Source organism: Anabrus simplex, chromosome 12 (assembly GCF_040414725.1).
Source record: "Anabrus simplex isolate iqAnaSimp1 chromosome 12, ASM4041472v1, whole genome shotgun sequence".
Taxonomy (NCBI): Eukaryota; Metazoa; Arthropoda; class Insecta; order Orthoptera; family Tettigoniidae; genus Anabrus; species Anabrus simplex.
Genome location: NC_090276.1, coordinates 47,404,170 through 47,422,122, shown reverse-complemented (window position 1 = coordinate 47,422,122; position 17,953 = coordinate 47,404,170). Strand labels below are relative to the sequence as shown.

The 17,953-nt window shown below is 38.3% G+C and overlaps 1 protein-coding gene across 1 annotated transcript in view; it reads right to left on the bottom strand.

The window, feature by feature from the left end:
- Positions 1-17,953, bottom strand: part of LOC136884341 (dipeptidyl peptidase 9) — a 143,145-nt gene that overhangs the window by 116,545 nt on the left and 8,647 nt on the right. Inside the window, exons 3-6 of the mRNA XM_068229935.1 lie at positions 15,014-15,346; positions 9,773-9,917; positions 5,137-5,272; positions 3,295-3,435 (exon numbers count right to left, since the gene is read on the bottom strand). Of these exons, the coding sequence (XP_068086036.1) occupies positions 3,295-3,435; positions 5,137-5,272; positions 9,773-9,917; positions 15,014-15,330 (739 nt within the window). The 5' untranslated portion in view covers positions 15,331-15,346. The remainder of the gene's footprint in view (positions 1-3,294; positions 3,436-5,136; positions 5,273-9,772; positions 9,918-15,013; positions 15,347-17,953) is intronic.

The following is a 17,953-nucleotide window of genomic DNA, read 5'->3' as shown; positions in this document are numbered from 1 at the left end:
GATAAATTTGGATGGAGAAATTGATTTAAGAATACAGCAGTCTGCAAGTTTCTACCAGTGTGTGAGAGACATTGTATGGAACCAAGATGTGCCAATGAAGTACAAGAAGGTTTTATACTCGCCCTATTATAAACCTATACTGACCAATGCTTCAGCAGCCCGGACGTTAACTAAGCGGAACCAAAGTAAGATACAAGCAGCTGAAATGAGGTTCTTGAGGAGCATACAGGGAAAGACAAGACCAGTTAGAATATGAAATGAGGAAATAAGGAGAAGCGTGGGTGTGTAAACTTCAAGAAGAAACTGATATAGTAAAGCTAAAATGGTTTGCACACATAATGAGAATGCCAGGAAAGAGAATACCAAAGAGAACATTCATGGATACAGAGACTGGAAAGAGGCCTAGGGAACGTCCTAGAATAAGATGGAGGAGCCCTGCTGTGGATTGTATTGCAAATAGAGGAGTCGATAGAAATAAAGTACTAGAAGAGGAATGGTGGAAAGATCGAGTAAGGTGGAGGGCTTTGGTACGCTACCTTACCCAGAGAGAATCTGGAAAAGGGAATGGATGAAGAAGAAAGAGTTGGTGAGAAAGACAAAACACTCACCCTTTTGTTGTTCTATAGAGAAATAGAGAAATTTGTAAAAGGCCACTTGAAAATCATGTTTTTTTTTATAAACTTAAAGTTCGTTATTTGATAAATACCAGGATCATTAAAAGTAAAAGTGACAAATTTTTTAAAAATTTTATGGGACTGTGGAGCCATCATAGAGAAAATTCACCCCTCAGGTGATGTGGCCATGCTTGGCAGTTGCCGTAGCATGTCTGGTACTGTATCTAGGTGTTACGCTCTGTGCAGGGGCTTGGTCAGATGCGGATGCGCAGGGAGGAGGGAAAGAAGGAGGGGGAGGGGAAGCGGTACTCTTAGGAGAAATGTACGGAGTGGATTTCTTAATTGTAAGCGGTCAGACTTTCTTAATACCTAATATTTCTAGAAAAGAAGGTATTTGAACAAAATAATAATGGATTTCTATTTTCAAGGACATAGTTCAAATTAAAGTTCTTATTGTAAAATTGATTTTTAAAAAATGTACAAATTTTTCATGATGTTCATAAGATTACCTTTATTGACCCTCCAGAAAATAGTCATATCTTGGTTAATTGAAGCAAAAGAATGATTGGTTTCACTCATATGATTGCTCACTGAAGATTTTTCTTCTTTAACATGCTCTACAGTGAGGCCCACGAGAGTTGGAGTTTGACATTTAGTGCCACTGGTGAGAAAAAGTTGACTAACGCTCTTCGAAAATGGTCTGTTGCTATGGCAAGGATAACAGCTTTGCCACATTTAAGGATTATATCGACACGTGGTTTGGCTTGCTCTCAGTTGCTTTTGTGATGTTATTTGGAGTGGTACTGTGTCAGCTGTTGTTGCTTTATGTATTTACGTGTTTGTTTACTGAGTATTATTTTTGTTGTTAGATACTGTTTTAAGTTAATCAGTGGCTAGTTGTACAGTTCTATTCTGTACTGAACATGTGCATTTTTTGAGGTTATTGTCAGAAACTGATGACTTTGTTGGTGATTATGAAATATCGTATATATCGGCAATGACGTGTTCCAAATTAAAGGTTGGAATTATTAGCAGGAGCTTAGGAACGGGTCAAAGTTTATTCAATTACATTAGGCGTACATGTTTTATTAAGCACACAGCCTGTATGAAAGGGTGATATGTCGCATATGAAGGTAACTATGACAAGGCAGTGTAATTCGTAGTTATTGCTTTCGCCGCTCAAATGTCAGACTCCAAGTCTCAAGGGCCCAACTACAGGTACCGAATCGTGTACCTAAGGCCTGTTTGCCCAACATAGGCAGCTTCACACTGATTACAGGCCGGCCTGTAAATACCTGAGCGAGAGAATTGATCATTTTTGGAGTTACCAGAGCTATGGTTAAAAAACTGTTGACGATTTGTATTACTGGTTGAAAAGGCCACTTGAAAATCATGTTTTTTTTTTTTAAACTTTAAGTTTGTTATTTGATAAATACCAGGATCATTAAAAATAAAAGTTGCAAATTTTTAAAAATTTTTGTGGGACTGTGGAGCCATCATAGGAACATAGTAACCATTGCAACCAGTGTTTGTCTATGTATACTATGTCAGTAACATCATCTTCTCACTGTGTGCTTTCTTCCTGTAACTAAGAGCTTCCAATCTACTCCTCAGTCCATAAATGAAGTTCTTGAACTGGCCGGGAAAATGAACCTAGAGCTTTGGAATAAGAGACGAGGTCTGGAATGTTCCATTTTCTCACAATGTATGGGACTTACCATTCTTTTAAGGTTACACTCATTTTTCTTTCAATTTATCAGAACTCTTTATCTCCCCTGTGAGTGAGGTCAAAGGATGCATTATCTGTACCCTCTTCATGTCATAAGAGAATAATACTAAGAGGGGAACATCAAAGAATCTGTACTCATCCTCTCGTCTTCTAAGCCCAAAAACATATCGTCCCCACTATGGCAAACTAGCAAAAGTGACGAATTAGGGAACCTGTAGTTCTAAAGTTTTAATCTATATTTTATTATTTATATAGTAAAATGTCTCACATCTGCAGCTCGTTATGTATGGCTAACACATAAACCAATCATTAAATATACAAACTGATTGGACACAAGCAATCACAACTTTTTTCAGCTCTTCTAATTTTTTGACAATTTGCAGATTCGTTAGTTTGCCAGAGGGGGGATGATATCCATGATTCTATGCTTTTCCGTGCAGCAGAGAAAATGTGCGAGTGCTAAGTTTCCTTTTGAAATTCTGACAAGGTGTTCTATCCTCTTGAATGTGTTTTTGATAATTTTGAAGCCATTTATTGTCCATTTGCCATAACACTTTGTGTAAGAAAAACTTTTTTTTTTTGGGCACTTTTTCCTTACAATTTTCTCAAATGTTCTCTTTCAAGTTTTCACTGTACAATTGTAGAACTCTGGAGACAAATCAAATAACACTTCACACAAGATGCTACCATGCTATAGAGTCCAGAGCTACACTAATCGTTAGCTGAAAATCACAGTGATTTTAGTACCTCAAGATGGCGGCACTATTGTCTTACGTTCTTTCTTTTTTACAGTAAGATACTGAACACTATTGTCACACATGTTGTCCAGAATTTATTATGATTTTTGTAATGCTCACCGGCTCAAGTATGGTTCTGAAACTATTGACATATCCTACGTCCATTTGCCATCACAGCTGATATCAATAAATGAAGGAAAAAAACATTTCTTACCAGTACATTTAGGCTGCCACCAATAGCCCTGGTATCTACTGAATTCCTCTTGCATTACATACGAAGGAATACCAGCACTCAGGGGATCGTCCGCCAAGCTTCTACCTCCTTTGTGAGCAAATGTTAATCGTACAGTGCTACCTGTAAAGAAACAAATTCAGATCAGAGCACATAAGAAAAGAGAAGAATAAGCAGACCTCATTGGGGAGAGATGCTCAATATGGGGAACAGCAATCCCTTAACACTATACAGAAGTATAGACTGCATGCAACAAATCACTGTAATTTTCTAAGCACTTGGTGCCTTCTTGTTTCTTGCTGACTCCAGTTAAAAGATAAAAATGGATAGCCCAATTCAAAGGTGTTTCTTTTTGAGTACTTTTCCCTTTCCTCTGGAAGCATTCAACATGTTTTAAAGCCATTCAACTGTCTTGCAATCTCTCGAGGTTTTCTTGTTTATAACTTCTTTCTTTAGGTACTTCGGTTGAAAATTTTTTACAGTTGGATCTCAGCCAGAATGTCATGGCACCAAAATGAGCATGGGATAAGCTATGGTAGCATGGAGGAAGAAGAGTGGGTGGTACCCCAGAGCGCTGACAGAAAGAATGAGGCAGGAAACTTTGCATTCTGTTGAGCAAGTTAGCAGGCAGACAGCTTGCTGCAAATAACTGTGACAGATGAGTCCATTCTGAAGACTAAAATTAGGCAAAATTAAGCGACTTGAGCTCTAACATCTTTGTACCAAGCAAGCTGGTCATGCGGGTTGGGTCCCACAGCTGTGAGCATGAATTTGGGCGACAGCGGGTTCGAATCCCACCGTCGGCAGCCCAGAAGATGGTTTTCCGTGTTTGCATTTGAAATCAAATCAATCCAGCGATCAGGTGGTTTATTTTTTGTTAGTGGTTGAACATTGTACTAACACACTGAAGGTTTTCGGTGACAAAAGGATGAGAAAGGGCTAGGATTAGGAAGATGGGATTCGAACCCACCATCTCCCCAATGCAAGCTCACAGCTATGCGACTCTAAATGCAAGGTCAACACACTCAGTCCACTAACCAGGTGTGTATGTCTCTAGGTGAATTCGTTTAGCTTACTTTATTGCAACAAAGTCCTGGGTGTAACACTAGATTTCTCGCTTCTGCGAGCAGTATCAGTGCCTGCTTCATCTATAAAACAGTCTCGATTACTAACACAATCAAATCTGTCAGAATCTCTTGCTTGTGTGTCGACTAAATCCTTGCTTGTGGCTTAGCATAGGTTTCTTTAGAAGGCTTAATTATTCCTGGTTTGAAGAGGAAATAATATGCTACACTGTACAGTTCCAAATGCCATAGTCAATTCAGGCACAAAATTAATCTTCGTCCTGAGAGATGACTGGAATAATTAAGCTTTGTTTAATGATTTTGTTGGTCTGTCTTACCGCCCTCTGTATGTAACTGGATTAAGAAATGGAGGTTATTAAGTTTCACATGAAATACTACAGTAAAAGGCACTGGAGATCGTAAAGAAAAGTAATATAGTAATCTCACAGCTTAAAGGAAGTAGAGGATGGCTATCCTGATTCATGAAGAGGAACAACGCTCTCTTTGAAAGAGGAGATCTGAATGCCAGTGAATGCCAAATGGACTGTACCAGAAAAGTGGTGGAATTCCACCTCCAAAATTAAATTTGCATGATTTTCACTCTTCCCATTTTTTGAGTTTTAAAAAATTCTAAAAAAGCAGGAAAATTATGTCAGTAAACACAACATGCCTTTGTGAAAAGGAAACAACAAAACATATGGTATGCTGTATTTATGAAACAGAACAATCAAACACCTAGTGAATACAAACAAATGCTTACCTGTTAGCGTGTGTGTAACCCATATGTCGCTGTTGCACACATACGCTACAAGATCAGGGTTCGAAGGGCAGATCTGGGGATTCAGTTTTGCTCCACAGGAGTTCATTCGCAATTCCGATGGGAACAAAGGCCCATTCTGCAAGTCAAGGTAGCATATTAAATTGCGATATACCCTAAGATCCAATCAAATCATTTGTTTATCAAATTCTACTCATCAGTACAGTTGTAATTAATCAGAAAGCAGTCAGTTTAAAAGAGAAATCTTATGTTTAACCCTAGAACTGGCAACTGTTGATTTTTCGACAGGTTTGAATTTCTTTCAGTAGTTTCATCCGTTCATCAACAGAAAGCATGACGTGCTGTTATATGCCAACCTTGATGACCACAGTAGCGGCGAGTTCAGTTTCACCATGGCTACAACAACTTTTGGCAACATTTCTTTGAAATAAATGACATTAGTCGCCTGCCAATTATGTGCCAATGCTCTCATTGTGGTCCCTGTACTTAGCTGCTTACTTAGTGTCTCATATCTTAGTTATCTGTTTGTGCGTGAGTTATTAACTGTTATGTGCTCATATCATCATCATCATCATCATCATCATTATTTGTGCAGAAATGATTACAAATTAGTAATGAATTGTACCCAAGATACAACATCTTTGTCTCGACAGATCAGTGGTAGTGATTATATGCTAGTACATTTGCAACCTTTTTTGAATGACACAGCTCTTAGACAGCTGAAACTTTGATAGTGCATTTCAGGTACATTACAGTGGAACCTCGATTCCCCATTTTTGGAGGGACCGCAGAAAAAGAAAAGCACAACACGGGAAAACGGAAAATCCGGGAACGAATGAACCATCAACAATTTGGCTAAACATCACATAAATGAAATATGTATACTTATAATCTTACAAACACCCCTAAACCAAACCAAACTACAGCCCCAATGGGCCTTCCACCTACCAAGAGACTGCTGCTCGGTCCGAAGGCCTGCAGATTATGAGATGACGCATGGTCAGTGTGACAAATCCTCTCGGCCTTTATTCCTGGCTCTCTAGACCGGGGTTGCCGTCTCACCATTAAATAGCTCCTCAATTAAAGGTTATCATAGAATGAGTGAACCTGAAACCAGCCCTTCATATCCAGGTAAAAATGCCTGACCTGGCCGGGAATCGAACCAGGACCCTCCAGGTGAGAGGCAGGTAAGTTAGATCGCGGGGCTGGCTTCAAACATTAATTACCGGTGCGTGACTTAAAAATCTAGAAACCTTACATTCAGTTTTACCGGGGAAACTTTGTCAGTTTCCTTTCTTTCAGTTCAGCAACTTTGATCAGCCAAGTTCTTTGAAAAATCTAATACCCATAACCCCAACATTCCTTTTTTTAAATCTTCCATTGTAATTTGGTCACTGGTATACGGTTCGTAATCAGTTTATGGAAATCTACCACGTAAATTAGGCCTACATCGACTTTTAAAAGTTATGCTGAACTCGAGAATATGGTTTCGAATGTAAGTATGGATTTTCAAGTTCTTGAATGCATTATATTCAATTCTGTCCGTCACTAATAATAAATCTTTATTGCAACCAATGGTCAAATAAAAGAATAGAATACATAGCACTATTCACTACAGAGACTTTTTAGAGAGTAAGCTCTCTTTGGGCACTCCAAAGCGTGGTAACGGCCACAAAGTCTATTGCACCATCGACATACACAGTCACTATTCGGATCGTGAAAGCGGAGAGTAGCACAAGCCTTGTGGTGAAATCCGTGGACCGCTGCACGGGTCACTGCGTGTCTCAGTTCAAAACAACTTTGTTGCCAGTCAGTTGTAGTCATTGCGTCGGTTGTGTAGAAGTCACTCCATATTTCGGTCTTTTTAAATTTCAAATTACGCAGGAAGTCTTGGTATTCTGTCGTCGATTGCAGGGTCATAGAAAACCGCAGGTCTTCGATGAAAAACAGTTCTCTAGTCAGTTCGTAAACAAGTCTCGAAGGCGTGTATTTGGACACACAAAGGGTTCGTTTAAGGAAGTTAGCTTTAACCCTTTCTAATTCCTTTAGGTCTTTCTTTTTCAAGAAGATCCATATTAGTTCTAGAGAAAAAATATATCATTAACACTTCCGAAATTATGGTTACTCGCGTCCTTGAGCTCAGCTGGAAAGCGCACTCGCTGTACAAGTCGGTACGAGTGCGAAATGATACAAAGTTTTTAAATGTAACATGCACAAATAAAACAACTGCGATTTTTATAACATTTTAACATAAAAACGTGAAATTCCCAGTCATATTAGGACCAAAACAGCAACAGGCAATCCCAAAACCTCCCATGACTTTATGTATGTAAGGTGCAACATCTGTTCTGGTCTCGATAACATAACCGTATAGGATAATATTAAAATATTAAATTTGTGTTGCTTAAGAAGGAGCAATTTTGATTCCTGCCTGAAAGCCCAGTGACTATACAGTGCCCTGAGGGAAGTGCCGAAAACCTGTTCGGCGATACACTAGAAAAAAGTAAAAAAGATAAACATCTAACTCTGGACATAACGTAGACATTTTGCAAGTACAAACATTTGAAGAAACTTGCCCCGTCTTCAAGTTCAGGTTCCCTATGGGAATCAACATCTTTATCAGAGCTGTCAAAATGCGCTCTGTCTCCTTCCAATTGTTGTGGACACACTCTGCTTTATGATTTCCGAGGATTCTCTAAACAGTACCATCCGAATGCGATGCTAAGATGGTCCCTTATGCAAGTTCACCTCCGATCGCGTCTTCCAGTACAGTATTTACTCAAATAACCGCAATGACGGGACATTAACACCATGTATGCTGTAGCCGTCCGTTCGTGAGATACAATTTCTTGAAAAACATGTGATTGAGGATTTAGCATTGACGGACTGAAATTTCTGGAAGGTTGATCCGGGAAATCGTTTCTTCGAGGAGCGGAAAACGCGGGACTTTTACAATGTGATTTAATTACGATGCTAGCGGAACAATGTAATTTGAACGAATAATACGGGAAAACGTAGTTTCCGGGAACGTATAATCGAGGTTCTATTGTACGGACATTTTGTATATCTTGACTTTGTTTGTGTACATGTGAAATGATTTTGTCATTTATTTTTAATTTACGTTCTATGTTTTTGAACTGTCTGTACCTCTTTTAGGTTGATGAATATGGAAAATTTGGCAACATCACCACACTTCTAATTGTTTAAATTTTCTAATCGTGTATAATAACCATTTTTCAACTTTTCAAATGTTAAACCTGCCCAAAGTGGCTGTCACCACACAAATGAACAGTGCCACTTCTAGGGTTTAAAAACAATGTCTCTCTGAAACTTGGAAATTAAATTTTATGCTTATTAGTAACACAATATCAATAGAGTTAAAGTCTAAGATATAAAGTACAGAGAGCTCATGAACAATATCAATTAGTAAAAGCATGACTCAGAAAATAATAAATAAATTGGTAAGCAGAACCCCCCCCCGCAGATATTCCATATTTTACTGCATTCTTAAGAAATCTATATGAAATCAAACCCTCAGTACTTTTACAATATTTTGTAAGTTATATCTATCATCATCATCATCATCATCATCATCATTATAGACCGTTATGCCTTTCAGCGTTCAGTTTGCAAGCCTCTGTGAATTTACTAAACGTCGCCACAATCCTCTATTTGCAACTATTGCTGTGGCCTCATTTAGTTCTATACCTCTTATCTTTAAATCGTTAGAAACTGAGTCTAACCGTCATTGTCTTGGTCTCCCTCTACATCTCTCACCCTCCATAACAGCGTTCATTATTCTCCTAGGTGATCTATCCTTCTCCATTCGCCTCACATGACCCCACCACTGAAACCGGTTTATGCGTACAGCTTCGTCCATCAAGTTCATTCCTAACTTAGCCTTTATCTTCTCATTCCGAGTACCCTTCTGCCATTGCTGCCACCTGTTTTTACCAGCAATCATTCTCACTACTTTCATGTCTGTTACACCTTATTTATGAATAAGATATTTGTATATTATAATAATAATAATAATAATAATAATAATAATAATAATAATAATGTGTGACCTCGGAGATCCCATAGGCAACCTGTGCATCTGTGAGGATAAGGCCCTACCCCAGATGAAATCTCACGGAGAAGACAGCAGAAACACCCAGTCCCTGAGCCAGAGAAAATAACCAAATATCCATTGAAGGTATAAATCCCTGACCGGCCAGGAATCAAACCGGGACCCATTGGCCTGAAGACCAGCATGTTAATCAGTTAAACATGGAGCTGGAATATGCTACTGCTACTACTACTAGAATTGGCCACTTGGTTGTAAATATAAATTTGCATCCTTGTGCACCTCTTCTCAGGTATATCCCCAATGGAGGTGAGCTGCGCGTGCCTTATTTAACCACATATCAACACACCTGCTAATATTAAATTTCTGTCAGTAGGTACTGGGAATCAAACCCGAGCCCCGCAGCTAATAGAGCTAACCGTAACACTACGGAGGTGGACGCCAGTTTATTAATAAACCCATATAATCACAATGAAAAAGAAAAATTAACCATGGTGTACAACCAGCAAGGAAATCTGGCTCACCATTAAAAGGTGCCTAGATTCTTACTGTAAATCCTGTGTCGAGGCACTGAAACAGACTACTGCACGCGGGGAAGATAAGTTTGCCCGATTCTTGATGCAGTTCGTATGAAGTAATGCCCCACGTGGCTAGCCTCTTACGCTCCCAGAGTAGTTGTTCTTCGCGTGAGAACCTGGAAATAAAAAAAAACTGTTTGAGTAAACTTTTCAGGATTTGAAGGTTTGCAATAAGATAAGAATAACTGACAGAAACTTATGCTCTACTTCAAGCTTGACAATTGATAGAAACTGATAGTTTTTTTTTTTTTTTTTTTTTTTTTTTTTGCTTAGGGGCTTTACGTCGCGCCGATACAGATAGGTCTTATGGCGACGATGGGATAGGAAAGGCCTAGGAGTTGGAAGGAAGCGGCCGTGGCCTTAATTAAGGTACAGCCCCAGCATTTGCCTGGTGTGAAAATGGGAAACCACGGAAAACCATTTTCAGGGCTGCCGATAGTGGGATTCGAACCTACTATCTCCCGGATGCAAGCTCACAGCCGCGCGCCTCTACGCGCATGGCCAACTCGCCTGGTGATAGTTTTTTAAGGATGACCTGAACACAATAAATTTTATAATGCCCCTTGAATATGAATAACGAATTAAAAATCCAATAGCATATCAGATGTTGGTTTCTTGTGATATGATATTATACAGGAGGAAGAATGGTATACGGTCTTGGGTAGTGTTGTATTTGCAACGATATTGATGTCACAATTTTCCCTCTTAATCTGTCCTCACTCTGCTTTTCTCTGCTCAGGATGCAGAGAGCCAACAGTTTTATATAACTGCCAAAATAATAAATGTATCGTGAACTAACTACAGAGCTGACAAATATTACTGAGTCATGGCGACCCCCAATGGTTACTGTTAGAGACAGGTTATATTCTGGATTACTGGAAAGCACTCTTAATGACAGGGTTAGTAAGTGATAGTGTATTGTTGTGATAGTGAATTGTTTTCTCTGTCTCTTGGTCTCTCTATCAACCTTTTACTTTCCTTTGAACAACTCGAAAGTATCGATTTTAGCTTATGACGGGAAGTGGTAAAGAGCAGCTTCTGACCACAGTATTTCCTAGCTTGTGAACTATAGTTACACAACAACTCGAGTGAAGGTGATCTTGATTCCAATGATAGTTCGTTGATAACCGATGGTACTGTGGCAAAAATGAATGTGAAAAGTGAAAGCAATAGCGAGAGACATTATGTTGAGCCATGTACTTGCACAGGGTTTACTGATTGGCTAGATTTTGTGACAATGACAGTTAAGTTTGACAACCGGTTCTTCCAACAGTCGTTATGTTATGGGTGTGTTTGTTGGAAGGTGGTAATTCATTGTGTGATTTTTAGTGTTTTTGGTTGTTTTTTTAAAGTCATTTTTGTTGTGTTGCTTCTACTTCATCTAATATTAACTTTTCCATTTTTATTGATTTTGATCATTTTTGACATCTTGTTTTATTTTCTGATAAGGAAGATTGTACTGGAGAAACATACAGCCAGCTCGAAGAGGACGGATACATTCACCAAACTAAAAACCATTTGATTGAACAGAACAGAGGTAATACACGCAGTAAGACAGTGGCAGTACAACTCTGGATTTAAAATCCCTGCAGAAGAACCACACAGCCTGAATGCTGATGAGGAGTGCATTGTTTTTATGACTAGCGAAGGAAGGAGAAGGACGCAGCAGTAGAGCTGATGTAGTACCCACTTTTCCTCCTGGGCACAATGGTTTGCACAGGGAGTATTGCTACTTGTTGGGAGCCCTGACAATGCTCTATACCAGAAGATGCCTGTGTGGAGGAAAGGGGCCAATGTGTGATGTAAATGTTTTTACAATGCCGATTACCCAAAAAATTCTCCATCCTTCTGTATTTGAACCACAATGCACTATTCGTTAAGACAGCTCCGAACTTGCCAACTTAACCCCTTAGTGCGGGAGCAGCCGCAGTGCACGCCACTCGCTGCTGCAAGAGTGGACATTTATTCACCATGATGTTGAAACGTAAAATATGAGATATTTTAACCACTGTAATTTAACAGTTTCACCATATATGCAGACAATATTGGTACAACGTAACACATGCTTTCTCATTTCTTGGGCCAGGTACATCATGAAATACCTCCTTCCGAATTACTTAAGTAGACATACCTTCTTACTGGAATGCACAAGCCACATGTTGTGCAAGTACGTGGCTCAACATAATGTCTCTCGCTATTACTTTCACTTTCCACATTCATTTTTGCAACAGTACCATCGGTTATCAACAAACTATCATTGGAATCAAGATCACCATCACTCAAGTCGTCATGTAACTGTAGCTGCTCTTCACCACTTCGCATCATACAGCTAAAATCGATGACTTTCGAGTTGTTCAAAGGAAAGTAAACGGTTGCTTGTTTGCTTGTTGTTTAAAGGGGCCTAACATCAAGGTCATCGGCCCAGTAAAAGGTTGATAGAGAGACCAAGAGACAGAGAAAACAATACACTATCACTTAGTCACAGAAAGTTCATAATCTCTATGACAGATGGCAGCATAATGCAGAGGATATACGTTGCATACTAGTACATCAGACCACAGCTGCCTGTGTTTAATGCATGTCGTTTCTAGCACATTACTCTGCACTGCCGGGTTAATGGGACATCACAGTTTGATATTAGCATCTTTTGTGGTGAACAGAAAGTTGGTATAATTAAACTCTGACAGAGAGAAGAGTAAGATAAAGGAAGTAAAGGAAGTAAACTTAGTTTTTGAAAATATCAATAAAAATCAACCATATCTTTCTGTAATAAACTACAAAAACACAGAACTATATCACTTTTCAAAGTAAAATCACCATGTGTGTAAAGAACATTGAATTTTCATGACCGCATAATTTCAAGTGGATACAGTGTACAAGTCGCTAATGGGTTTAGATAAAAACATTGACTGCTTAGGGATGAACCTGCCTAGCATCTAATATGATATACATAAAAATGTATATCACAAAACATTGTAAAAATGCATTGCTTTTATGTAATATGAAACATGATAATTACAGAATTGAAAACAAATTAACAGAAATTCACAGAAATCATGAAAATAGATACAATATAAAACAACAAATTCTACTGTGGACAATAATTCAATTTATGATTTTATTCATTAAATAAATGCAACCTCTATACAATGATAGCCAGATCCAACCTGCACTAAACCAATGCCTAATAATGCTAGTCATTCTACGACAACCACAAGTGTTTTCTCAACGCCATCAAGGTGAAGATGGCCAGGATGTCAGGAGCAGTTTTGAAAAAGGGATTATATTAAAAAATACGGCATCAGAAACACACTCAATGAACAAGAGAGGACTGTGGACAGCAGATGAAGTAGATGTAATAATTAAGAGGGGAATTCCACAAGGCAGTATTATCGGACCTTTATGTTTTCTTATATATAGCCTATGAATAAAGAAGTGAAATCAGAGATAAGGCTTTTTGCAGATGATGTTATTTTGAACAGAGTAATAAATAAGTTACAAGATTGTGAGCAACTGCAAAATGATCTTGATAATGTTGTGAGATGGACAGTAGGCAATGGTATAATGATAAACAGGGTTAAAAGTCAGGTTGTGAGTTTCACAAATAGGAAAATTGCAAATAAAGGGTACAGATCTCTGCACATGGTTATGAGGGTATTTACAGGTTGTAGTAAGGATATAAAAGAGAGGGCATATAAGTCTCTGGTAAGACCCCAACTAGAGTATGGTTCCAGTGCATGGGACCCTCAGCAGGATTACTTGATTAGAGAACTGGGAGAGAAAAAAAAACAACCCAAAGAAAAGCAGCTCGATTTGTTCTGGGTGATTTCCGACAAAAGAGTAGCATTACAAAAATGTTGCAAAGTTTGGGCTGGGAAGACTTGGGAGAAAAGAGACGAGCTGCTAATCTAAGTGGTATGTTCCAAGCTGTCAGTGGAGAGATGGCAAGGAATGACATCAGTCGACAAATAAGTTTGAATGGTGTCTTTAAAAGTAGGAAAGATCACAATATGAAGATAAAGTGGGAATTTAAGAGGAAAAATTGGGCCAAATATTCATTTTAGGAAGGGGAATTAGGGATTGGAATAACTTGCCAAGGGAAATGTTCAATTCATTTCCAATTTCTTTGCAATCATTTAAGAAAAGGCTAGAAAAACAACAGATAGGGAATCTGCCACCTGGGTGACTGCCCTAAATGCAGATCAGTAGTGTCTGATTGATTGATAGGAGTGGGAAGTGGCCGTGGCCTTAATTAAGGTACATCCCCAGCATTTGCCTGGTGTCAAAATGGGAAACCATCGTCAGGGCTGCCGACAATGGGGCTCAAACCCACTATCCCCTGGATGCAAACTCACAGTTGCGCACCCCTAACCGCACGGCCAACTCACCCAGTTACTGCACATTTATGTGTCAAGAAAGTTCTTCAATGGGCAGTTGTGCCTGTGTAAATAAATAAATACACAAATAAATAATAATATTAATATTATTTGCTTTAGTCCCACTAACTACTTTTACAGTTTTCGGAGACACCAAGGTGCCAGAATAAATAAATAAATAAACAAACAGGGAACCTAAAAACAATTTCTGAGAATGAGGTTCGCCACTGATATCTTGCTGGAATTGCACCTCCAAACGTTCACAAAGAAGCTGTAGCTTATCGTGAAAAAATTAAGGCTGAAAACATGCAAGCTCACTGTCTGTATGGCTATCAACTGCCTCAGTCCAGCACCAACATCAAAGCCCTTGGAAAAATCTCCAGATAAAGTTATGCCTTCTAAGCACGAAGACTGGATGGAGCCGAATAACTTCCGGCTGGCCACAATGAAGATGGGGACGTGTGGAGATAGTTCAACCACCTATAAACTGAATTCAGCAAATCTAAGTTGTCATTTAAGCAATGGGGTTTCACTGAGGATAGGAAGTGTGACTGTGGTGAAGAAAAGACAGTTAATCTGTGTCAGTGCTCTCTTTCTCCATACTCATTTTCTGAGCAGCATTTGTGATGCTTGCTAGTAAGAACACTCTGGAAGCTGCTCACTTTTGGATAAAGAATATTTTAAAACTATTTGAGGGTGAACATTTATGTAAATATACATGATTTCTTTTCTTTTCATACACCATAGTGGTAGACTCCTGACACAAGTAAGTAAATAGATATTCAGATAAATAAGTATATTAATTATATGAATAACAATAGTGCTAAAGTTTTCACCTGCTCATGCTGGACACACTCTGGAAGTTAGCTTCTATAACAGGCAGCCATGGGAGCCTATTCCCTACGAGATGGTCACCGTTCGTAACATCCACATACAACAAGGTAGTCTCCCAGCCGTTGGGAGGAGTACTTAAGAAGTAGATTCGAGTGCGACCATCAGGTAGGGTTCGAAATGATATGGAGCTGGGTACCATCGTGGATAGGCCGGACAATTGGCGTCTAAGATCACAGACGACATTGCGCAGCTGAGACCAAGATTTCTTATTTCTGCTGCCATCTTCGTCAATCTGTTCCACGCTACCACTGTTCTCCATTCTCTAAACTTCCAGCCTGTAAGGAAAACAAAATGTAAATACTTCTCTATAAATAAAATGTACATAATGTACATATATTATGAAAATTATAACTTTGTTTTAAAAATTCTTTCCATGTCATACAAAAACCCAAGAGACCACCGGTTCAATCCTGTATGTGTGAGTGGGGATGTCAATCCCCCAAAAAATTGTGAAGCCGAAATGAACTCATTAGGATTGGAAAATGGAATCTAAGAGGAGTTAGAGCATCTCAATAAAGATGCGAAGTTCGTCATTTTCTTTCTGTGAGAATTTGGTTTTTGTTCTCTTTCTTTTTTCTTGCTCCCTTTGGTCACACTAGTCTGCAATATAGTTTATGCACTTAGCAGGGCCCTTTGGAGGACTTTTCACTAAACAACCCTGACATATTAGACCAATGTTTTTATTTTTTTGTCACTCTTCAGGACGTGCAAAAAACAATACCGAAAGCTGTAAACAAAATCTAATCCCATATTCCATGCACACAAAATCAGTGCGGAGAAATGAAACATACATTTCCTTCAGCAGTTGGTAGCGCCTAATGACGCTCCTTATCGGCACTCTACTGAACTAACAACACTCCTACGTGCACTCTCGTGAACTAACAGCAAAGGAGCATCATCCTGCACAGAGCCCCTATCTCTCCTCTTCCCTGTCTTCGTCCTAGAGTTGTATCCCAAGCTTTCAATGCATCTTTCCTTTCAGAAAACAAACTTTCCATCTGAGTCACAGAATAACCCAAGTGCTCATTAAAAAAAAAAAAAAAACCTGTACAATTCCTAGCCCCTTACAAATATAACACACAAATAATATGCCATCTTATCTCATTTAGCTATAATATTTTAACCTATTCTAACATATTCGACAAATCTGACCATTTTTGGTCCCTCAGCATTGACTGGTTTTATATAATATACAACGGGTGATTGTTTGGTCCGCTCTGTCAATATATTATCAATATTTGGTTTTATACAATGTTTCACATGTACATGTTTCGGGAGCCCCAACTCCCTTCAGAATAAATGGTAACAAGAAACATTTTATCTCTGGCTGACTCTTCTAAGAAATCCATCTGAAGTTTTAATATGTATTTTAAAGTGTTGTACAATATAAGAAAAACCAGTTAAACCTTTTATAAGTGTTTAAAAGTGTTGTTATGTTTTAATGTGTTCTATTACAACAAACATTATCAAGCAATGGATAGTGTGTGTATATGGGTTAGTGTTATACATTTTATTATTTATAAATTTCATTTTCCGTATTTACAGATTCAAAGTATAGATAAGAAAAGTGTTTTTCCACCAATCAATACACAATTTATTTTAAATAGATTAAACTAGTACCGGTTTCGGCTCTTTAACGGCCATCATCAGCTAGTACATGATATGTTTCCAGCCATTAGACAATTCACGAGTTGTTATTGTATTAGACATCCGGATGTCTAATGGGGGATGGAAATGTATACAGTAGCATGTAATTAAAATATCAGTAGTCAAGGTAAAAAGTTACAATAAGTTAGAACATGAGTATGTAGGCCATATTAAAACATATGGGTCATAATATAAAACACTTAGAAAGTTTTAACACATTAAAATTTGGTAAGTATAGGTAGACACTTGTTAAAAATTTTTAGTTCATGTTACATAGGTTCCATTCTTCTATCTTCTGTGTAGTTCCTTTGCTTTTATGTTATGTTATGTTGATTTTAGACATCCGGATGTCTAATACAATAACAACTCGTGAATTGTCTAATGGCTGGAAACAAATCATGTACTAGCTGATGATGGCCGTTAAAGAGCCGAAACCGGTACTAGTTTAATCTATTTAAAATAAATTGTGTATTGATTGGTGGAAAAACACTTTTCTTATCTATAGTGTTATACATGACAATGTTTTATGTAAAACAGAATAATGTTAGATCTTGAGATATGGGGAATGTTGATATTGATGAAGGGAGTTGGGGCTCCCGAAACATGTATAACTATTTTAACATATACAATATTTAATCTAAAAACAATGCCACTTCATAAAATACTATCATTTGTAACCATTCTTTGCACAGAAATTGCAATGGATTACATACTACCTTCAGGAATTTATGTAAAGTTACATGCCTCTATCCACACGTTAAACTGTGAAACTGATATTTTTCTCAAAAGCACGTGACAGTAACGTGAAGTATGATAAAGATGAACAACGTCGAGATAGAATAAGAATGATTTCCGAATTTATAGTGCGGTACAATTCCTGGTTTGAAGTTGTGCGAAATTCTCCTTGCTTTTCAGTTACATATTGTTGTTTGTCTGACAATTGGCGTAGCGATGTGACTGAAGACTAATCAAACCAGTTGTTGCCGATTCCTCCCTAATTATCAGCTCTGTTGTAAAGAGCAAAATGGCCGTTTAGTTCTTCCCATTAACCCACGTTGAAGTGACATGCACCAAGTGTCCCAGGGGATTGAACTAAACGTCCAATTTTTTGTAAGCATCTTTTGTTATCTGTTGTAGAATAAATATGTATATTGTATAAACGAATGGAAATAACATACTGTATACTTTGGCCTTCCAATGAATGCCCAGGCTATTCAGTGATTTTTAAATGATAT